The sequence below is a fragment of the Eurypyga helias genome, unplaced genomic scaffold (assembly GCF_000690775.1).
Source record: "Eurypyga helias isolate BGI_N326 unplaced genomic scaffold, ASM69077v1 scaffold8798, whole genome shotgun sequence".
NCBI classification, from domain to species: domain Eukaryota; kingdom Metazoa; phylum Chordata; class Aves; order Eurypygiformes; family Eurypygidae; genus Eurypyga; species Eurypyga helias.
Genome location: NW_010264935.1, coordinates 49,267 through 74,439, shown reverse-complemented (window position 1 = coordinate 74,439; position 25,173 = coordinate 49,267). Strand labels below are relative to the sequence as shown.

The 25,173-nt window shown below is 38.5% G+C and overlaps 1 protein-coding gene across 1 annotated transcript in view; it reads right to left on the bottom strand.

Moving 5' to 3' along the window:
* Positions 1–25,173, bottom strand: part of PARD3B (par-3 family cell polarity regulator beta) — a gene marked incomplete at its 3' end in the record, with an annotated part of 137,954 nt that overhangs the window by 63,748 nt on the left and 49,033 nt on the right. The window contains exons 6-10 of the mRNA XM_010156547.1: positions 19,840–19,926; positions 16,403–16,528; positions 11,912–12,270; positions 10,159–10,298; positions 9,253–9,381 (exon numbers count right to left, since the gene is read on the bottom strand). Coding sequence (XP_010154849.1) covers positions 9,253–9,381; positions 10,159–10,298; positions 11,912–12,270; positions 16,403–16,528; positions 19,840–19,926 — 841 coding nt within the window. The remainder of the gene's footprint in view (positions 1–9,252; positions 9,382–10,158; positions 10,299–11,911; positions 12,271–16,402; positions 16,529–19,839; positions 19,927–25,173) is intronic.

Genomic DNA, 25,173 nt, shown 5'->3' with positions numbered 1-25,173 from the left:
AAATTATTATCCTGATGATAGTGCTCTTCCCAAGGAATGCCTTTTTACTGATGATCAAAGAGCTCCAGCCATTCTTAAGTTAACAGCTCATCAATTAAATACTTCATTTGGATAACTTACTTCATGAGTGATGGTCCCTGTTCTTAGAATATGCAGGTATGAATATTAAATGCTGCTAGTGACTCACAGAGCTGGATTCCCATTGCCTCTATTTCCCTGACTTTGCTAAAACATTATCCCAAGACATCAATACTTTACAAGACCACAACCACCATCAGCTGAATTATGGGCTGGTAAAGGAAGTCCTCTCCAATGCACCAAACCTGAAATTCCATTAGGAATACTTCTTACCTCAAGATCATCCTAGAACCTGAATTCACTCAATCACAGAATGAATGAAATGAGCTGTACCACAAATATGTTTCCAGTCCAGGAAAAACTTACAGTTTAATGTTAAAAATTACCTAGTCAACAATCATGTCATGTATTTCCCACAACAAATGTATCACACCTCAGCACTTCACAAATTAAATGATAGTGTATCACTGAGCTTACTTCCTGCTGCAGACATAAGTAACTCACTCAATGGTACTATGATAGATAAGAAATCTTCAGATAAAATCGATGTCCTGATAGCCAAGTGATGAGACCTCAAGACGGCTAGAACTTTGAGATGGCCTGGCCCATACCTCTCCTTTAGGCTGGGTACCCTGAAGACAGCACTAGGGATTTAAACTCTTGCGTATTAATAAAACATACTTAACAGTGAAACAGGTTAAAAAAAAAATTACTTGGGGGGCGGGGGGGGGGAAATCAATCTCCACTGCTCACTTTGTCTTTGCTGGGCAGGTCCTTTCTCCAGCTTTGCTAAAACTCCCTGTCAGCTTGCAATGGTTTCCTCAGCTGCAACAAGCTCTGAACAGTCCCTTCTACATATGCACATCCCTCTTCCCAGTCTCCTGTGCAGACTCGCCATGTTTGTTCCCTATTTGTAGGAATCTGCCAGCCTCGGCTCCTGCTGCAAAGCTCCCTCCTGGTTGCACCATCCAGCCCTCTAGATAATTCCTGAGCACCCTCAACCACCTGGGGAAGAACATGGCCTCCTCCTTCTCCAGGCAGTTTCTCCTGGACCAGAATGCCACAATCAGAAGTCGTCTAAGAGGCAATCTTTCCGCTTGCTGTCCAGACTCTGCTGTGGTTAAACAGAACAGAGCAACAGGCACCGTCCTGCACAAGGGAAATCAGGACGGGAATGTTTTAATCTATCAAGGTATGTGCATGGAGCTTCATAAAATCAATTCTGACATTTACTGAATCACCACGAACCAGACAGAAAAGTTCAGGAGAGTTTACAGGAAGGTGAGAGAATGCAGAGTTGGCTAGATTTGAGAGCAGAAAGCCCTAAAAATATGTACTAAATAATGTTAAGCAATGCAGATGAAAAACCTTTATCTAATAGTCTCAGGATACATTAGATTAAATAAATACATTGGCAGAACATCAGTTAATTTTTAGAAACATATCTATACCTCAGATTTCCAATTTCTTAATTAAAAGGCTACAATAAAGGATTTTTTAAACTATCTAAAGTTTTACTGGCATATAATAAAGCATCACAAAGTCTCCGTATTTTAAAGAAAGACAGAATAAACTTCTAGCCTTCTCGTAGTCCCATAACACAAAAACTGCTCAGTCACCAGCACAAACAGAATTGTAACCTTTGAAAAAAGTACTGCGCATTGTATTTTTCCCCCTTCTACCTAGTCCATGTTATATCTACTCAGTATTTGTCAATCCTGCGTCTATCATGGGACACCACTTTCAATTAGTTCTTTTATTTAATCTTTCAATGTCTGTTCTCATTGACCACGGCACTTTTGATCTGAGGATTTATGATAATCCAGTGCATAGCTCTCACTGGAAAGGTTGCCTTATTTATCCCTATTGTTCTTTCGCCAAAAGAGAAGCTTACAAAAAAAATTAGCTCCCACTTAAGCCAGGAAGGAAACAGCATTTGTTTAACACAACAAGAGACCTTTCGGTACCTGTCTGATGCCCTTGACCAGCACACTATTATGGTCTCTCAATATGCTGGCTGCCCCTTGCCTGGCTGCTCATTTCTGATAAGAGATGCCAACTCCCTGGAGTGCCATTCAGAGCGGAGAGCAAAAGGCAAGAGACCCAGGAGGGTTATTTTCAAAGGCTTATGAAGGAAATAAGACATTTACATGCTTTTGCAATTATTTTAGGCAAAACTCTGTAAAAGTTAAAGAGCAGCATTGAAATTGTGGCACCACATAACTATTATTGGCAGAAAAGCTTGAAAAGAAGACATCTCCTTATTTGCACTATTCTGTTTTTTACAAGAGCTTAGCCACAATTAAGAAATACTTTGCTGACAGCTCCTTCACTCCCTATAAAAGCTGCACTGTATTTTGCAACAGATATACAGTAACGCTCTTGAAAACAGCACTCAAAGGTAATGCACTGCTGTAATCTTGTCACAATCTAGTAAATAACTGAAGTCATTGCTGCATGTATTCATCCTTAGCACTTCTGACAGATGTTTTCATATTGGCTTCTCCAAAATCATCTGTATTCCATACTGCAATAAAAACTAAATGGTCACTAATGGCACATCCTGCTAAGACAAAAAAGCCAAGAGCATATCCATGGGTAGGTATTATAGTGTACTTGGATACTTTTTACAGTAACACAGTACAACAAGAATTTATGTCAGATAGAACGGCTCCAGTTTGAATTATGTAGACTCTGGAATTACAGCTTTGGAAACTGACAAAACTATATTCAGCTCTTCATGCAAGGCAGGTACACACACAGTTTACCATCTGATGTCACAGGATGCTTCAAAAATGGAGATTCTCTTGACATGCCTATTTGAGATCCCATAGCAAGTTCTGCCCAAGCAAATGGTTTGTCCTTGCAAGAGTTTGCAATTCAATGTGGCACTGCTCTTCAACTTTTAAAAATACAGTCTCACTTAACCTTTTAAGCTACATAACTGTAGAAAAAAGTGGGAGAAAAACTAACTAGTTCAATTCTCAATCAAGATATGCCCTACTGTGAAAACACCCATTTTCATCCCATTTATGGGCTCAGCTTATAGGGTGCTTAAGCACCCTATCGGTCTGGAGCCGTATGCAGTTAATATACCTTGGCGCTTAGATACTAAAAACTTATCAATCACAAAGATGAGTGATACAAACTGCATGGTATTTTCAGGGGGAATTCAGGATTGCTGTTTACAGTAAACTTTCAGAATACATTCCAGGCAAACAGGTCACAACACTGATGTACAAACCCAACTCTTTCCTCAATCTATTGGTTACCAGCTAAAAGAGAGGGTAAACAAGACCATAAGCAGTGTATAATCCTTTTCTGTCTGCTTCAAACACCACATGCATATGTTTTACATTAAGTCAGCCTAAGAAAACTTTTTTCATGGATTCTAAGGCAGACTAAAAATATTTTCTTATCATCAGGTGACCCTTTTAAATGGCACGGTACTACAGTTGGCAGTAAGATTTAAAAATTGCCTAAAAACGCTGGGTTTATTAAATGCAAATACTGCAAATCTGGATAAATGCTTCTAAAATGTATGAAAACTCAATTTCTGTTAAAAGCCAAATTTTATACGCCTCTATTACGATGTATATGTACTTCTGATTTCATAAAGTGGGCTGCCAAACACCAGAGCTGATACTGATGCTGTCAAGTAAAGAGTTTTCATTTCCCGATGCTCTGAGGTGGGATGGTAGTACCGCAGGCAAATACAGTATCGTGTGGTACGAGTAACATTATGCTTTTCTCTCCTTGCTTGTTCTCCACCCTAACTTTTTCTTTACCAGCAGGCAGAGCACCATCAGAGGTTCTAGCAGACAAGTGCTATGACCAGGGCTTTAAAAACCTTTTAACTCTTTCAAGGTTCCCTGTATTTGCTGCAAAATAGGAAGAGTGGGACCTGAAAGACAAGTAATTGCTGGATCTTAATACTTCGATGGGCTTGACAAAGAAAGCAATAGTAGACCAGACGCAATAAAGTCTCTGCAGCCTCAAAAGGGCTGGCTACCACTACCACATGGAAAAGCACAGCAAACACATTTGCTGTGATGGGAACTATATTGGCACTTCACAGCATATGAAAGCTCCTTCTGCCATTGCAAAATTGTTGGATTTAGTTTAAATTAAAAAACTAACCACTTTTTCAAAATACATGAATTACTCAAGCAATTTATTCCCCTTCAGCAAGTTAGGGAGTCCCACCAAAAATATGAGGGATAGTAAGGGGATACTTCTTGGCACACTTTCTGCTCATTTTGACAGGAAAGACAGTCATGTTCCTTCTAAGCAGTGCTCTATTACTGACTTTTATAATGAGCACAGTAACTAATTAACAAACCTCAGTGCATAGCTTCCAGTATTCTAAGCTATAATGAACTAGTAAGCGTCTTCTGAAATATATAATCAAAGCTGAAAACCTCTGAGGGGCTGCATCACACAATGTTTTCACGCTAAAAAGATCTATCTGTGCAGACACAACCTACACTCTTTTCTCAACTATTTTAGATAAAGAGACTCGACAGGCCCAAAATTAAACCCTTCCAAAAATTCTTGGAAAAGTTCTTCTTAAAATCTACATAGTTTATAACGTTACTCAAGATGACAGGTGTCATGTGTATCTGTAATATCCTTCTCCTCATTATGCACAACAATTCAAAAACTGAACCTTGTATATGTTATTAAAATCCAATATATGTTTTGACTTTTCTATTTCCTATCAGACTCTTCTCCCTTTGAATAGAGATAATACTCTTTAGAGTAGGGAATTGCGACTTGCTGGAATCAGTCTGTGACACAAGTTATTTGACCATTTGTGGTTAATTGAGCACTAGAATCACCGCTTTGACCTACAAAAACAGGTGCAAAAGTAGTTAAGTCTAGGCTGTAATTCTACCTATTATTTCCTGCACATAAAAAGACAAGAAACAATTAAAAGGAAGTAATAGAAATTAAGCTTTGAATACTAAAAACAGAAAGGAAAACACTTCAGGAAAACAAGAAGTTCCTCTTCAGGTACAGAAGATCAATGTAGTGGAAGGAATGAAGCAGGGAAAGATTGAAACATAAATGCTAATCACACTGTAAGGAGAAAAAAATGCTTAAATGAACTTGCCTCTCATCCTGCTTCCTTCTATCATGTATAGTTCATGTGTGAAAAAAGGCTCAAAGATTAACTGCTACATGATACACATTGTTGTTATTTTCACTACTGTTGTAAAAATACTGGTTTGTTCCCTTTCCTCTTCCATTCTTCAGTGAATATGCCAATAAACTACAAAAATCGTGATTAAGTCAAAGCTATCTTTAGAACAGAATAAATGCAAAACTTACACTATGTATGTGCTCTTATTTACAGAAAAATGTACTGAAGTATTTTCAGTGCTATGTTATTTCTGGCAATTGCACAACAGGCACTCTCCTCTGCCTAAGTGCATCATATCCACTATCCTGAAGGCTCATGAAAAATAACATAAATAAAGAATGGTGTAGGGTCATGGTGCAGGATGGGTTATGGCAGAGCTGTTCTCATTCAAGGAGCTTTGCTTGTTTTACCAATGCAAGGATAAAGAAAGAGAAGGGCGAGTAAGTGATCTTTATATCATTATTAAAATAAATGGCACCTTCAAGTCACACATTTTTCCCGGAGAAAAACCAAGATGCAACAAATACACACAAAACCACTGTATTTTCAAAACACAATAGAATGATAGCCAGTTTGATGTGCATTCTATTTCCTTTGATAAGAGCTGAAAAATCCAATCCTGTTCAGTTGAGCCAGTTTATCTCTGTAATATTCACTATCCTTTAGAAAACAATCAGTGTTACACAGTTTGAAACACAAATGCACCTTAAAGAATGCACTAATCACTGGCCATTCTGTAGACTGTGGTAATTAAGTGAATCAAGATCTTCCCCTGAGTTTTGGAATCAGTTCCTTACTCAGCTGCTACACTGTCAACAGCTGGCATGAATTACTGGGAACATTTGGCTAACTGGATAATAAGGAGGACAGCCTGTGGTTGGTCCAAATTCTACTTCACTGATCTGCTTCAATAAAAAAAAAAAAAATTCTCATTAGATCCTTTTTTTTTTTTAAGCAGTAACAACACTACAAAGATTGGGTCTTCTATTTTATTCCCTCATTATGTGCAAACAATGTAACTGCACAACTCTCAGATGTTCATGGGCTAGTGTAACTGAAGCCCAAATTCCCTATAACTTAATAATGCCTGTTTGCAACACTGATTCATCCTCACCCATATCACATCTCTCTGGGCTGGTGTGGCAAAGGTTTGCTACTCTGAATGTATTTTTCTACTGGCTAGCACTTCATCAGCATAGATCACAGTTAAAAAAAAAAAAAAAAAACACACAAATCTGCTCCCATCTAGTTTACTGAAGAGAAAAACACTTGTGAGACCAAGCTTTCTCCAAACTGTAGCTTTGTTATAAGGTAAAGTCAAATTAGATTATTACAGAACCAGGCAACCAAATGCCACCCGCTGTTACTTTGTTATGTTATTTACTTTATGAATAATGAATTATCAAATAATAAAGAGTTATCAAATTCTTTCCAGAAATCAACGTAGGAAGCCAGTTCTGGTGCAGCAACATGCTCGAAAGTGCTTTTGTGCATGGTTTCTAGTGGGTCCAAGTTCCAGAGGCATCTTTGCCACAGGAAGCTGTGGGGAGTGGGCATGTTGACTAGGCTGTCCTCCTCCTTTCAACAGGTAACAGGGAATGTAAAGAAAACAGCTTCTCAGATTACAATCCCTGCAGAACTGCTCAAATCAAGTAGAAGGGTGATATAAAGCAATTACACTATTATCGCCAGGCAATAATAAACACAAATACCCCTAGGTATTTAGGTAAACGCTGTGTGCATGCTGCATAAGGAAAGCATTCAGTTACAGCTGTCCTTGAAAAATATTGGATTATCCACTGTCTTTCCTTCCAAAACCAAACATTTGAAGTACTGGCTTTTTTCTCCTCTTTGATCAAAACAGCTCTGGAACTCCTGAGGTAGCAGAGGATTAATCCAATGTAATGTCATGGCTAAAGCTAAAAACAAACAAAAAAGCTAAACCAATTTTAATTTATTTTTTTTCTTAATCTGTGCAGAGACTATTCTCAGATGTCTCATGAATTCTAACAAGCATCATGTTAGTATCAACATCTGGTAGCTTAGTGGTATGGTAACCCACACTTTTTGCTGTGAGCTACCAAACAGATGTCGCTGAAGGGCTTTTTAATTTAGGACAACTGGCTCCATAAAATTATCCAATGTATTTCAATAACTCACATTTGTATTATATTGTACTTGATTGGGGTAACAAGAAACACAGAACAGAATTAGAATTCATGGATCATCACCGTTACAGTGAGGGCCATCCCTCGCGCACCGTTCTTTTGCAGAGAAAGCAATCTAGGCGAAGGTCAAGCCAGCAGGATAAATGTGGCTACTTTCTAGATTTCAATCATGCCAGTCATAAGTAAGTCACCTTTTGAAAGGTAGTTAATCCTTGCTGTAGGGGCTAGAATTTAATAGCAGCCAATTGTGGCAAGTAAAAATTATAAATAGCTTTCAGATTCTTGCAGCCTTTTATACCCACACACTGTTACAGTGATTTCCAAGAGAATTTGTACTATGACAATAAAAGAATAATGTATCATGTTGTGGGAACAGGAGAGAAAAGAAGAATACATACTTCTTTTAAAGTAGATTTTCCAAGTTATCTGTTTTATAACATAAAAACCTGCAAGAAAAAAGGCTGTTGATGGGTAGCCTTTTCAAACAATAAGCTCTTACTTAGAAGAGCTGGTGGAAGAAAAGAAAACCTAAATACAATAGATAATTTCATACTTTCAGACTCAAATTTCCCTCCAATCCACAGAGACACTGACTCCACAGCTCAGGGCTCACTAAGCAGGGCATTACCATGACGACTTTGGTGCTTTGAGAACCACTGGTAACAAATGTCCTATTACAGGGCAAAAAAATATTCTGCCATTATGCTCCTTAAAGATTACTCAATAAAAAAGGAAAATGAAAACAAATAGTTTAGTTAGGACACTTTACAAGTGCTCTGCTACAGGAAATAGTGGGCACCAGGGGCACAAGAAGAAAAGCTCACATGAGAGAATCTGAACTTCTTATCCTACCATAGGCAACAGCCACCCTCCTTACATCAACAGGGTCCCACTGGTAACAAGGGAACAAGAGGATAACAACTGCTGGCAATGTTCTGTGAGGAAACAAGGGAGGATTTCTGTAGAAGATCCTGCTAACGTTCTAAAGCAAAAGGAAAAGCAAGAAGGCGGCATCTTAAGAAAAGGATGAAGGCAGTTTGTATTCTTTAAAGGAGATAAAGTAAGACAAAAGCAGGAACTGCTGTCCTTCCTTTATCCTGAGAACTTCTTAATGAAAGGTCAAGTATAGCCATCAATCAAGATAAGGAAGAGGCGACCAAAGAGATGACCTTCTTTGAGGGGAAGCAAGTATGTATCAGATAGCACTTTTACACTGATGCAGTCCTCCTCTGTCTATGTGAGAGAAAAAGAGAACAGTTTCATGCTGGCATTCAAAAAAAAAAGTGAAAATTAAGCACTTGAGATAGGACAAAATCAGACATGCAAGAGCCTACTAAGTTGAAGACCAGCATCCAAGGAAAAGCTTGCTTCCAAAATTTGTGAGGAGTGCAATGGAATTCTATTCCTCACCACTCCTGCAGTTTGGCACCTGCCTTCAGAGATGCCTCTCCTGGGGGCAGCCACCCTCACTAGTTTGTTACTGATAAGCTGCAGGACTCATTACATGCACTTTAAACTTCTGGTTTAAAGTTCCTTGCTTTTCTGAAAGACTATAATCCATTTTCAGTCATGCCTGACCTCACAGTTAGAAGATTCATTTACAATATTCCCCTGTGAGTTATGCTTATGATGTCATTTTTGGGATGAAAAACCAGATTGCGTGGAATTGCATCTAAGGTAGATAAAAATCAAATATCCATGAAAATCAGATGTAAGCATGAGTACTGCTCAAACACAAGCCTTATACGGTTGCCCTTTGCTGGCTTTCTCAGCCAACAGCAGCTCATTTCGATTCCTTGTCTGGTTTTAAAACATGGAATTGTTTCAGCATCACTCTTCAGCACAATATAACAAGTTTACCAGCTCTCGAGGTAGAAAGGCCTCCTCCTGACGAGCCACAACCAGACAAACAGTTTCCCCTTGCTTTGTGCTCCTCAGCATAGCTACAAGCTCTTCCTGGGTCCTGCCAGTGATGTCCCGTCCATTCACCTACCAGACACAAAAGAACAGAGGATGTCGTCTCTGGGGAGTCTGGCTCTCCTCATTTCCCCCTCACCTAACACAGGTGTCATCAGTGACTGAGAGCAAAGAAGAATTAGCAACACCTCCCACACTGTCTCCTCTGCCCCCACCCCGGCCCTACAAAAACCACTTAACCTTTTTTTCCCCTCATTTTCACCATCTGTTAAAGCAGGTCTGTAGTACTTCCCCACCATGCAGGGGGCTTGTGAGGCTTAATTACTTTGTAAAGCACTTTGAAGATTGTAAGTACAAAAACAAGACCTATGTATTATTAAAACTGTTTACCTTAAGAGCCTTTTGAGGTTAGCAAGCAGAAATAACCCATTAGATAATGAGATTGTAAGTCACAAGATAACTGAAAATATTAAACAGACCAATTTGGGCAAAATTGCCTTAAAGTGAGCACTTAACCACCTTGACAAAAATCACAGATTTTTGGACAAGGCTGAAGAGGCAAGATATGTTTCATTTCTAAACAGACACATTTATCTGCTTTAGGAACCAAGAGGTTATCATGTCCCCCTTGTTCAAACATTCCACGGACCCTTGTGAAAAGCACCTGTTTCCAAATCACAGAGTAAAATACTTGTTGACAAACAGTACAAAAGCCATAAGACTTTTTTTTGTTTGAACCAAGGTCAAGAATTTTAATTCCATACATGAGTAGGATGTATAAGGAAATATTTCTGCCAAAACCAGCGATCAATACTCCGCAATGCAAATATTATGGATGTTCATCCTGACCTCCAGGATTCTGTCTCCTGACTGCAAACGACCATCTTTTACTGCTGCACCTTTTGGTAGAATGTTCTTCACAAAAATCGGTCCAGGTCCATGTACTGAAGAGTCTCTGGTAACTACAGTGAAACCAAGTCCTTCTGGACCTAAAAGGTGAGATAAAGAACTCCCTACGTAAGTTTCAACAAGCAAATGATGATCAAGTAAGTAAACAATGTCAGGTCATCATTCAGGTTAGTTCTTTAAAAAAAAAAAGAAAGCAAACAAAAATCCATAAACATAAGGCCTATTTACTCATGGTCTAGAAAAGAATTCTATCAATGTCAGAACACACACTCAAATCCTCCTGCAACAGCTACAGATGGAAACACTTCCAGATAGCCCACAATAATACAAACCAAGCAAGAACTCTCATTTTAAAGTGTTTACCTCTAGATAGTTTTAGTATCTGCCTTCACATTAATGTCAATAGTCTTTAAATCAAATCAGAGCAATCAGAGTTGTTTATTTATGAGCATAAATACCATTTATCAGGTTTTACTGACGTTTGGTGAAAAGTAGAAAATGTCACATGATGTGAATGCAGAAAGTGCTGACTACACGCTGTTAAGTAAGGACAAGTGATATTTCAAAGTTTTCATTTGTGAAGTTGTTTGCCACTTAGAAATAAACAGACTCAAGTGTTAATAGATAAATGTTTTAAATAATTAGGAGTACAATCAGTATATTGGCAGGTATTGCTTATAGGCTGCCAAAACCACCCATGAATAGCAGGGTCCATAAAAAAACCAAACTTATATTGAGCAGGATTGCTACCCACAATAGCTTCCAGAGAGAACATATCAGTATCACACTCCTATCATTTCTAAAAATGTAAATGTTTCAAAATCAAAAGCATTACATTTTAAATGGGGTAAATTCTGAAGTACGTTTTGTTAACGTAAAGCTGAAGAGTTCAGAAGGAAAAATGAGTGATTTAAGTTAGGAAATAAAAATTAAGAAATGACAGCTTGATTGCATTCGTTATGTGTTAAAAGAATAAAGTTAGACAGTATTATAAACGGCCACTTCTAGCATCAAACTTAACTCTCAGCCAAATCAGAGGGAGAAACTGAACAGAAAATACACACACTAATTGGGATCTACTTAAGCACATTTTATTGTATGTGCATAAACCTGTTACACCATGCAAGGACAGACATCTGCACGGAGCCGCAATGAAAAATATACACACAAAATCCAGCCTGCTGACAACTGAATGTATACAGATGGAAAGAAAAAGTTCATAGAAAATAAAAAAGGGAAAGACAGGTAAACCTGTGGTCAACTTCCTGGGTAACATGAAACAGAGCAAAATATATCATTAAACATATCTTTAAAAGAATGTCATAATAGTGCTGGTCAATTCCCAGATACGAATAAAACTAACAAAGGTTACCAGCAGACAGCTCAATGTTTTATTCTGTACTTCCAAAAAAGCTGATCATCGCTTAACATCGCATGCTGCTGATGAAATACCCAACACAATCAGAAACCGACATGTTTTAAAAATCAGTAAGTCTGGATAACACGCATCCAAAATCTCTAAGAAAGCTGACTATTGACAACATTACTGTTAACATTCCTTTACCTTCTGGAAGCTTTGTAACGTTTAAACTGTGAATAACATACTTGTATTTCTAATGTCCCCAGTTCAATTGAAAGTTAAGCTATCGATACAGAGAACATGTCACAATCAATCACATCTCCAAAGACTTACCTTTTTTCAGGTCTATCTTTATTTTCTTTGCATTTTTTTTACTGCCAAAGCCCAGAAGGGGAGACAGTGAGGGAGAAGACAACTTTCTACCCAGATGTGGGAGGTTGGGGCTCTTGGCTTGTTGTAGTGTTGCCTGTACATCCGTCTCCAAGCTGCTTGGGCCAGAAAGATTATTTGTTTTCAGAGCAGGTTTGGGATGAACGGGAGGTGGAATCTTTGGTTTTGAAACTCCTTCTTCATTATCCAGAAAACAAAGGGGAGCAATAGCAGACTTCTCATATTGTTCTCGATTATATGGAGGAAGGACTTCCAAGATGACACTTCGAAATTTCATTGCCTGACGGAAGATGTCCTGAGCCCTTTAAAAAAAAAAGTTATGAAAATTCACATAAACAGGAAAATATGGGTAATGTTTGAATAAGACAAAAATTTATCTTAAACACAAAGAAACATCCTTATAAACTACTGAACACAGTTCATGTGGCACATGAGGAAGGGAAGTTCTGATGGCAAAAGCTCAACAGAAGTTTCCTGAAGTTACATAGCTTTCTACTTTTTCCAAGTGTTTGTGTGTTACCTATTTTCCTGTTGGCCCAGAGGCACAGTGAGCACTTACGACCAATTGCTCTAGTGGATACATCTGCTATGAGCAAACTCAAGATTCCATTTCTTCTGAATACAGTGTAATTGCTCCTCAGCTTCCTTCACCAGCCCTAATGCAACTGCTGGCTGATTGCACAGCAATAAAAAAGGATGAGGGTACGGTATACATGGACATCTTCAGAAGAAAGATTGTGGCTACAAAGAGAGCAGCAGAAACGTACGATGGTATGGGATAAACAGACATCAGAAAAAAAAAAACTTGTGACTGAAAAGGGTGCAACTAATTGTGCGTTTCTGCATAAATGAAAGGGTAGATACTACTCACATCTTTCAAGCAGTAACCTCTTGCTAAGGTGGCTATGCAGACTTGACTTAACCATTACCTCTATAGTTGTGCTCAACTGCAACACCAGAAACTGTGTTAGAGCATTTAGTGGAACTACTCCCCTTGAACTGATACACATGGTAACAATGCAGTGGTCGGGTTGCCAACCACTGCAAAACAGTTGGCCAAAGCAACTGTGCATACAGCCTTCCTGGATTTTGAATAACCTGTAAATTTGGTCAACCAAGACATTTTAGGAACTTTGGATTCTAAAGGAAAAAAAGGAGACTTCTCTCTTTCCATGTTTTCCTCTTCTGTCTCCTGATGAAGTCGACTGATTTTATTCCGTACTGCAGAAGACAGCTCAAGTACAAACAGAAGTAGTAGCTGAAGTACATTTTGAGAATGAAAAAGATCAAGAACTTCTGCTTAGCAGAATCAGGTCAAGAGTAGAAGTAATGGCCACATTAATTTTTAAATAAATCATGGGGTTCTTTTGAGAGCAATTTATGTATCTCCTACCATTCAGTAGTGTGTCTGCCAGTCAGGCAAAGTCACTGACGTCTTGGCTTTGAATTTATTCTGTTATGCAACAGGAGTCAATGTAGAAAGTAATCCCTAAATAAACAGTTTTTTACACTGTTTCAGAAAGGAAGCCACCACAAATGTTAACACCTCAAATATACACCTACTGCTTCCCCATATCAAGAGCCACACAGGCCCTCCACCTTGCAGCCGCAGGTAGTGGAAGGGAGTGGCTGTTTTGAGAGGGGTTTTTGCAGCCTGAAGACACTGAGTCAGGGAGCAGTCCCAGTGGATACTGCTGTGGGAAAGAACCATCCTGGCTACACTGAATGTACGTGCACCAAGAACCAGAAGAACTGCATTCATTGACAGGAGACTTGGAAAAAAAAAAGGTAGCAGGGAGAGTGTTGTGGGAAGGTATTCTTCCAGCACCATCCTCACAGGCTAGGTTTCAGAACCGTAACAGCACTCTCCCGGTGTGTCTGCAGGGGTTATAAATTACCTGCTCTCCTGCAGCCTGTGGACAGGCCTTACTCGGAACGTAGAAACCATGGCAGGCTCCCGGCATAAGGACGTAAAGTCTTAAGCAGGTTTCTTCGACAACCCCGTCTTCATCCTTGCAAGTAGCCACTTGGCCATATGTTACGAGGTAATTTAATAACTTAGTTTCAGGAGATGAATATTTTACATATATAAAAGAGAAAATACAAGATCTCCTTCAAAGAAAAAATAGTGGAAATAACACAAAACATCCTGTGGGAAAGCATAAATGCAGTCTTCAGGGGCAAAAAAACTGGCCGCGCTTCAAAGAGAAAAAAATAATGGATGCAGAAATTTACATTTCTTGAGACCCCAAACGCATACTTTAAAGAAATAAGGGAGTCAATTAAAAGAGGTGCTAGAAATTCTGCAACACAACGGAATGTAATTGAATAGTTTAACAGCAAATGAAAAAGCAGACCAACAGCCCCAATATACAAAACTATTATAAACAGGGGAATTCAGAAAGTAGGCTGCTGCTATTACAGCTGAGGAAGCAGCGATCATCAGGAGCAATACTAGAAAGTCTCTGCTGAAAATGGAAGGAAACAGTACGTAAGTCTCAGCTTTTACAAGGGTTATGAAGAAACATCAATTTGAAACTAACAAACACATTTTCCTCTCAAAGCAGACTCTGATGACTATTTCTGGGTCAAGAATCATTGAAACAAACTTCTCACATCCACTACAATTACTGCACTTCTGTACCTCAGACTCCTGTCAGGTTAGTACAGCTATGTCACGCCAGATGAAAACTAAAGGGCCTATTCACCGAGATTGCTTTCAACCCGGAAAGCTGCTTTCTTTAGCCATTCTCAACAGCCAGGGAAGAGAGATGATGTAGAAGGCTATTCTGGAAGGCAACTCAGGAGAACAACATACCAGGAACCTGTGACCAGGCTACAGCTTGTCCAAAATACTCCCCACAGTCACCAAATGGATGCTAGGTCCTCACTGCCCACAGTTTTTCTCAGCAGATCCAATGCCACTGCAACCACACTACTAGTTATTGTAACATAAAGTGAATTAGACCAACTAATTAGGTTCTGCTCTGAATCGCCTTTTAGCCACTTCTCTCTTTTGCTCTCTCAGTGGCAGAGAGATCATCTAAGAAGAGCAGACCCCCTAAATTCACAACTGTCTTTATAAATACCCCTTCCAACTCCCAAAACTTTACACAAGGAGAAAGTGACATGTCCTGCATTTCTTATTTTGAAGGGAAGCCTGACGGAGAACTAGAAAGTTTACTGCGGTATTTCTAACTGTCCCAGAATTTAGTAACCTTACAGAAGAGTATGCGGAGTCCTCCAATACACATACAGCTCACGGGCTTAAAGCCTCTGGAAATCTAGTTACATTCTGAAGAGAACACAAGGGAAACACCAAATTTGAAAAGAAAAGATCATGTACAATTTTGAAAAAAGAGGTTTTAATTCAGGCAAAATCTCATCTGAGAAGAAATGTCTTCATTACCAAACTGCACAGGTGAAGCAATAAATATTTTAATGATACCAATAATTACATTTTGATAAAGCTGGTATCTTATATAGGAACTTTCCATGGGTGGAAGAGAATGGCATGTACTCTATCACATCAGAATACATCCACCACCAAATATTCAGAGAACAGTAACTCATAAGCGTACCAGAAGGCAAAAAGCACAGCCTCATAAACAAGGTAATACCTACTATAGAACTACGCTGGTTTTATTAGAAACTATTTTGCAAATATTTATCCCTAACAGTTAAATTACTTACTTGATTTTAGCCTAGAAACCTTGAACATTTGGCTTACTGTTTAGAAACGTAAGCCTCAAGTCCCTTAAGATCTCAATAGGTTTTTGTTATATTATAAACAATCACTCAGCTGTCTAAACATATGGATTAAAAGTAAAAACAAATTACTATTTAATTACTACAGCAAATATCTGTGAAATTTGAGAGGCTATTCTTTTGTGCAACAATGTCACATTAATTCACAGCCGATCAAAGCAACCTATAATTTAAAGTAATTTGAAATAGATAATAAATGTCAACAGATTTTTAATAAAAGTCATAAGAGGTGAGAGTTACCATTTAGCTCAACTAATCATAGTTTGACAGGACTAGTATTTTTTTAAAATTAAATGTTCAAAAAGCTGCAGCACAAAAAAGTATCTTATTTCATTGGCAAAAGAATATCAAAAAACATGCTGCAATGTTGACTCATTTTGAAGATCTTATGAGGAAGAAATTACAAAAAAAACACAGATAAAAAAACCCAGAATAATTAGAAAGTGAAGATAACTTAAAAAACTTAAAGCTATTTAATCTACTCCTCTCCTCAAATTTCATGTTATTTGGAACTTTCAGAAAGAAAATTACAAAGTTTCTGCCAAGCTTCAATTTTACAGGCATTTTATGTGAAATAAATAATAATCCCTGCATATGAATCACTTAACACACACAGAATTGCATAAAATCCTGGATAGTTAAACGTATCAGTAAACCAGCACTTACTGTGCAAAGGTTTTATCTGTAAGGTCTACTTGGTTAATCTTCACAATGCACTCATTTTCATGGAAAAGCCCATCACGCCTAGATCTGCTATTTTCTTCAATGCCACGGATGAAGAGTCCCAACATCCTAAAAGGCAAAATTAAAAAAAAAGTTAAAACTATCCTTTATTCTGCCGGTATGAATTAATAGGATCTAGAAAGAGGTATTAATCTCTACTGACACAAAGGAAGATTACATTGCTGCAAAGAAAAGCACAAACAGATTCAAAGTCATTTAACTAACATCTAACTTGACTATAATAAACTAAATAGACATTAGAATAAGATAAACAAACCCCCTATTTCTACTTTTAAAAAGCCTCTGAAACTTTTCAGTTGCCAATGCCCCTTGTTTTGCTACCTGACATCAATCCTATTAGTTTATGTGGCAGGAGAGCAGCAGAACATCAAAACCTACATTGTTTGTTACCAAGATAAGCACAAATTGAAAACTGAGGTGCAGCATAGAAACTTCTCATAATGAGTGAACAAGTGTGGGTGCAAAACTCCAGTATGGCTAACTCCGATGGAAGCAGTAGGCTATTTCTGACCTACCTGAAGCATCTCTCTACTGCAGACTACAACTCAACATAGATATATCTATCCACTGATACCAGTATAATGACCAAAAAACCTGGAAACTGTGTGTTTGTGAGTAGGTTTTATAATCAAGTTTATCCACTAAATTTCCATACACATCTGCATCAGAGACAGATGACCTTTAGAGACCATCTTCCGTTGGTTACACTCCATAAAATATTAATGTGCAATTTCCAACATGCCAGCACTCCAATCACGAAACAGAAGTCTTGTATATCTTCTCAGATTCATGACTGCCCCTCATTTTTAAGCCCATTCAACAGATTCACAGCACACCATTAACTATTTCAAATTACACTATATTCACCATGCATCCGATTTTAGATTTACTGCATAGTAAGATTTAAAAATTTATATTTATGTCAAATTAATGTGCTTATGGTGAAAACTCTCTAGCTACTGAATATTACTTTTTCAAAACATCTCAGAAAAAAAATGATTCAATCCAGCACATAAAGGTTCTGTTGTAACCTGCGTTACCCTTCACTAAAGGATTCAAAGGAGCAGTGGCAATCAAAAACAAACAAACAAACAAACCCCATCCCCCAAAATGATAAACACAAAAAAACCCCCAATCAAACCCACAAACACACACAAACCACAACAACAAAAAGAAACCAAAAGAACCCATCACTAAGAACTCAGGAAATATAATTACATTAAGACATAAACCAATAGAAGTGGAGCAATAAAAGAAATTACAAATTAGGGCAGTCACTATGATGATCACTAATCCTGCTGTGCTATAGACAATGCAATGGGATTGCCCACGTGTCTGAAGCTCGGTGTCTGTGCTGTCCTACTTGAATGAGTGGCTTGAGTTAGTGTGCTGTGGCAGCTTGAATTCATTGCTCCATTACTTCTTTCCACAGTTTCAATTTTAGCATTATTCTAATGCACTATTAAAATTTAATTTCTTTTTTTAATGATATCTAAGTGCAAAAGAAAAGGGGAAAATTATTTCCATTAGTTTTGTGGTTCCTGCATAAACTAAGATTTTGTAAATTAATGCAATGTTTTAACTACCTCCAGAACAATTTTGCCTTGCAGAAGCACTAGGTTAAAGCCAGCATTACCTTATTAGAAGATAACTTCACAGTTGAAATACCAGACCAAGCTAGTCATGGCCAGTGTGCCCCCCTAACGTGTATCTTGTCATTAACAGAAATAAAAGATGCTCTTTTGCACTTTCTCATGTTATGATGAGTTAAAATTTATACATGAATCTCAGGCTTGATTAAATAAAAGGGACAAGTGATTTAAGTCACTCCAGTGCTCTTACGAAGATATCAGTACAGTTCTGCCAAGGGTCATTAAAATTTCAAGGCAACTGTCTAAACCAATAGTCCATCTGTGAAAAAATTCTTTCCTCCAAGGGACCCCCAAAAGCATTTGTAAATAAGGACACATTAACATGCACGCAACATAGACCAAGGAACTCCACTTTTTCTTCACGGAGGTCTTTAAAAGCTGCCCCCAACACAGCAATACGTCAGCACAGAACCACATTACAGTCACAGTAATTACTGACTTTAATAGCTTACCACTTCATCGCATTTTTTACCTAATGATCCTAAAACACAGCGTTACACATGACAACCTTTATGGCAGGCCTGTAACAAATAACTATTGCCTGTATTTCATGACAGGGTAACAGATACAAGTGCCTTTCTCAAGACAAACAGGCAGCCTGCAAAGCCAAGGACACCATTCAGACCTCCTACAGTTCCCATCGAAGCAAGACCATTCTTCTTGAGACAGTGCCGAGATCTTTCCAGGCAGCAGGTGAGCTTTTCCTTTTGGCAAATAAAACATTCTGAACGAATTTGGGTCCTCTTACAAACTCAGACCTTGCTGAGAAGACATTTACACTCACAGACTTTTACTAGGCAATTTAAACCTTCACATTCTCCGTCCTACATGAAAGTTGACAACTAAAGAAACATTGAAGAATTGTACAATTTTTACTTTTGCGATAATTGTCTTTGTGCTGCATACAGCCATTTTACTATAGTGTCATTTATGGCACTGGCAATTTCCCATCTCTTATTCAAGGCTGTCAGTGTCAAATTAACTATCTGGCTAAGCCTCTGTATGTCAAATTTCAGCCTAGAAAAAAAAATATTTTTTATTATTTTTTACATCTGAGTTACATAGCTTGGAAAACAGCTGTAATGAAAATGCTGACACAGTCTTAAATACAGTACATCAATATGAGTATGCTGCTGTAATAGGATTTTGTGATCTCAAGAGACTACACTAAATCATTTATAATTAAAGTAATTGTATTGTGACAAAGAAAGGTTCATGGTATAGTGCACATTTTTATGAATGCTATACAACCAAATCTGAAAGATGGCTTCGAAAATATGAGGCATGACCAGGCAAACAAATTTTTTGACTTCTCCTGTCTTGTACGTCAACTAAGGAAGGGCCTATGCAGAGAAATCCAACTGGAAAAAACCAACCACCCCAAACACAAAAAATCCCCACACAACCGAAAACAAACCCCACACCCACAAATCCAACCCGACCCCACAAAAAACAATCAGTCCCCTAGTCCCCGTAGTATTACATTATTCTACAGAGAATCTAGTTTACTATCCAGAAAATAAAACCAGAGGCAATTAAAAGGACAAATATGTACAAAGAGGCTGGTATGATCTTATATGTAACTTAGACTAGTAAATACTTTAGTAATGGAAGACAGTGTCACAGGCTTGAGCACAATTTAAAAAAAAAACACAATTAAAATCCTTTCATTAATATACTTCTTAAGTAATGGAGAAAATATCTTACCTTCCACTCAATGATGAAAAAAAGGGCACTACATGTATTCCCAAGGGTCCACCTTCCCCAGAAATCTCCACTGTTTTTGTCATTTCACTAAAAAAGAGCACAATGAAACACATTTCATACGCTTCTTCACAGAATACTTGATGTTAAAAGCAAAATCCCGATTGATCAGACAGCAGAAAGAATAGAAAAAATATTAGACTCGGAGTACACTAATGTATAAAAATATGATGAAATGTAAAATGGCTATCAAAATCAAAGTACACAAATCCTAATATAAAAAAATTAAAGAAAGACACCAAGTACTAGACATTTTCTTAAGTCTACCCTTCAGTAAATTCACCAGAACATTAAAGAATAATCTTTCAAGTCAGGAAAGATTTCATCAGAAAGTTACTTCTATGTGTTCTTAATTTAAGCCTCACATGAGCTGTTTCAGACAATTTCCCCATGCGGACACATTCTAAACGTGAAGATCACACATTAAGGACATCAAGCATAAATAAAGTATTTAAATTTCTTTATTTCGGCCCTCAGTTGCATGCCATCTGACCGACAATCAAAGAACAAAACAAATTGTAATCAAAAGTGCAACTTGGCTCATTTTATCAGGAAATTTCCTTCCTCAAACAAACACCATTATCAAAAACCTCTACATTATCTCTGACAGACTTTTGCTGTTTCATGGCCACGTGCTGTTTCATTTCCTATGGAGTGTTTTACACAGCCACCCTCACAGTGACCTTAACTCTATTCTGGGTGACCATAATTTCAAAAGGAAGGTACTTGAATTGGCTAGAACGTCAAAGGGAGGGAGAAGAGAAATTAGTATGGTCTGCATTCTTGCAGATCACGTTCCTAATTGCTATGCTAGTCTACATCTCCTGTAATGACCCCTCCCCTCAAACCACGCTGAACACCATCACCCAGGATCAGTGGGCAGTGGCCTTCCACTGCGTTTTTCCATTTACATCAGAACACCCTAATGCATTCAAGCTGTAAGCAGCTCTCCGCTTGCACGCCGATCCTGCAGTGGTAAAACGGAACCAAACGGCCACTTCATGTACTGCCATGAGTTGAAGACTCAGTCTAACTGATGCAAGTACAGGCTGCAGTTGAGAAAGGCACTTCTGACCTTCCTCCAAAAACCAGGCAACAGATCGAGAGCAAGATGAGAAAGATGACCAAGTCCCCAGTATCCTTTTGCTGGTACAAGAATTTCCTCTGAGAGCAGCCGACTGTTCTCACTGACCAACAGTCTTATGAACGTTTGATCTGATTCATGAAGGGACGCGCAGGTGTAAGGGAGGAATCTGTGACCACCAGTGAAGCAGCAACAGTCACACCACACTAGAGACAACAAAAGCACATGGCACAGCTTACTCTCTCAAGGAGGAAAAATACTGCAAATCATCCAAGAGAAATTCTGGCATTGCCTCCTAATAATGCAGGAATTTTTTTTCTTTCTTTCTTTATAAACTTTTACCCACGTGCATAATAATTAATCAGAAGCAAGTTGCCCTAGATACCATAATTCTTAGTTTGGTCAGCTAAATACGGAATAAGACCTGAAAATAAGTTACATCTTTTTCTCTGGGTTTTGGAGTTTGGGTGGGTGGATGTGGTTTCTTTGCAAGAAGTTTGGGGGAAGGTTTGGGGCTTTTCTGTACATTATTCTTCCAAAAAGGCTGACACTGGAATGAATTTATATTCCATAAAAATGAAATGGACAGACGTTGAACACCAAACCACCACTGGCCCCAACACAACAGATTTTCATGTTACTATATTTTTAACACAGGCACAATCAACATGCATTTCTATTTGCTGATTTTCTGTTTCCTGTATTACCCTCTCTTCATGAATCAAACAGGGAAATCCTGACAAAATCTTCCTGTGAGTTTTTTTTAGAAAACATTTTTTCTATTGAAACTGGTCAGAAAAACTAATTAGGGCAGTTAGAAAAGACTCAAAAATGCATGCATAGGAAACTAGCTGTTCTTTCAGTCCATTTCTACTTCCTCCAATTCTCCTGACAGACAAAAAAAAAAAATCTCAAAGGGCTACTTTTATTGTCTTTTGAACTTCTACAGAATCAAACATATGAGCAAATTAAGTAGCCAAATCCTATAGATCCAGAAAATAAATGTAAGCAGCGAATGGGCTTTTATTTGCACAAGGAAAATTTAATATGTCACGGTTGTCCCCAGATAACCTTGTGTTGTTTGAGTACTCGAGGGAAGAGTTGTCTTCCCAAGCAACTGCAAAATAGAGCAGGAATTCCTTTGAGGGCTATCACGACAGACAGGTTAGCTGTCATATTAAATCAATGCACTTACAGTTATAAGTAGGCTCAAAGCCAAAGAAAACATACAAGTTTATTTTTAAATCTAACATGAAATCTACACACTAAGAAAAACAAGTTCCTTTGTGAAAACAAAGAGGCCACATGCACATTGTGTATTTTAAAAACACTGTGGTATATCCTAGAAGTGATGGATATACTAAAGCACTAAACATCCAGATTAAGAGCACACTCTATACTCATACATAAAAAAAAAGTACTTCAGGATTATATTTTTAATCAAAAATCTAGGACTCACATTGACTTTTCATTCTCAAACAAATGTGATTCTTAGTTACACGTGAGAAGAAAACAGCCCTTCACAACAACTTTAATAAATCTTTGAGGACATGTTATTTTCATATCATACCTATGAAAGTCTGACAGTTAAAAAAATTAAAAAGCAGGGTATCCGGGACTTGGCTTTGTGATTTAGGAACTGAAAACATTAGAGACTCAGAAAAATTTTACATTCACTCATGCTTGTCCATCTTCCAGCAGGTTTAATCTGCCCACTAGAACAGCTGAATACCACACCTGCTTACAGTTTACACTATACTGGAGAGAGTACTCAGGAATAGGGCACAGCTGAATGAGGTCCTAATGCTGAGGAGCTTTAAGAATACTAATTACTAAACCCGACATGCACAAGGGACACCAAGGTGCTGGGACTCGTCGGTTTGCGAGCATCGAGTTAAAAACCAAAGAAGGGAGTGGGAAAATGGAGTATTCCACTCCCAGTTGGTAGTGGAGGTATTGACAGAGAGGGTAATTCACGGACTTTATGCAAACTTTTAACACATTCAAAAAAGTAAACAAACCTCCCAAATAGGAAAATACCAAATTCAAAAGAGTTAGTAACCTACTAGTGGCTTACTCCTATCTTAAATCTCCCCTATACACCTCAAATGCATTTTGCAGTAAAAGAAAAAACAAGTCTGGCCTATCAAGTTGGTATTAAAAGACCTGGAGTCCGGGATGAGAGGCTGAGAGCAGCAGTGAGTGATGCACAGAGGGTGCCTCAGTGTGCTACACTGCTAGTACCTCCTGTGTGCTCTTCAAGGAGCAGACAGAGATCCTACCTCAGAAAATACTCTCCTTGCCGAGTTTGCAACACAATTTCCGTGGAATCCATATGAGCATGTTCTTACAGCAGTCAAAATAAATGAACTTTGAAACAGCATTTATCTCAGTGAAATTTATCCAAACGGCTGGGTTCACCCCAACTAGAAACATGGCACTCGTGCTTCTTCAAATGCATGCTGGCATCTCCCTTCACCTCGCTGCACTAAAGGTGCCTCAGAGATCTGGGTGAAGAGAAAACACCTGCCAGGCATGGCCCGATTGTGGCATCCAAGGCCACATTCAGCGCTGTAATATTGATTTTTAACCTGAAGAAGCTGTCATCATTTACTATTTAAATTCTTCATTCCTTGATGTTTATCGATTTCTGCCAGATTCTTTACAGTCTATCACATTTGTCAGGAATGCTTGCCATGCATGTTATTAAAAATGTTGACGAGTACACTTTAGCAAAGAGAGATAGACAAGATGTACGTATGTGTGTAGCGAGCATGCCCGGCAGTCCCTCTGTAACATGGAAAGCACATTCAGCAGTGCGTATTCGGTGGTAAATCAGCCAGATCTTCAGACTGGCAGTGCCCTTGCTGTCGAATACTATAGCTCCCTCTCCTGAAAGCTCCATGAAGAATTAGCAGCTTGTCAGTGATGCCATGGGAAAAGATATGTTAGCTGAAAGCTTGTCTGCAAACTACCCAATTAACACGGAAGAACCAATCTCAACCACTGAGCAGACAGATGCTTAAACGGGACCTCTCTCTACAGATGAATGTTTTGGAGTTCTGCAGCAGGACCTGGTTCGTTAAGGCGACTAACTTTCCCAAATTACAAATGCTAGGAGGAGAATCCTGGTAGGATTTCTTTTGGAGAATGCAGTAGACGCAGCCTAAACCAGAGTAATTGTTTTGCAACATACTAAGGACAGTACCTTGGAAAAAGCTGCTTTCTGCATGGGTTACTGGGCAAAACTTGTCATCATGTGTATGTCACAAGAATCTACTGTCTGAGTAAACACAGCTAAAGCATTTAGTATTCTAATGCCATATTCTTGTGCTATTTTAGTCTTACAAACCACTTGCATTTAAGTCTTCAACCCAGACTCAACATGCCAAAGCAAAAACCTTTGAACAGATCATTGAATTCCTCATACATTTTTAAGATAAGGTACAGATTAGTAAGCTGCTCTATCTGAAAAAAACCTGTTAGCACGGGATGTCAATGTTTCCCTTGCAAACAGAAAAGTACAGCTGATACTCTGAACATGCTTTGTAGTGTGTATTTATTGTCCACAGCCAAGTAAAAGGCAAAGAAGAGTCATTCAGACGCAGAGAACTCACTGATGAAGTTACTGAGCTGCACTTCCTTGCTTACTCTTCACTCATGCCTCTAGTCCCACCAGCCAATGCTGCCATTCCAGGCAGAAAATCATCCAAGAACAAGGGGTTCTGACATTTGGTAGAGAGCAGAGGCCTACAAGTGATGTCAAGATCCTAAAGGGATTTCTTAAACAGGAAGCATGCACTGATTTCTCCAAATAAAGAGGGTAATGACTCTGCCCATGTACTTCTTTTGCATATTGAAACAGTACAGTTGCTGATGGCAATAAAGTAGAGAGGCTTTCTGGAGTAGCCAGCTGAACTAAAGCTGTCAGAAAGCACATCTCCCACCCAACTCCTACCCCTTTTCCACATTTTTCCTTCCCTCTCAAACTAGATTCTCACAGCTCTGACGAAAATGTCTTGAAAGCGCTGAAGAAGCAACTGTAGCTCAAGATGTTAAATAGTAAGAATACATGCAAATGATGAAAATCTGAGCAATATCTAAACTTTGGAGAGGCACCCAATAATGGAGAGCACCCTCCAAGGAGAAGAGAAAAGAACTGAACATGCAGAATCAAGGAGGAACTTTCCAGG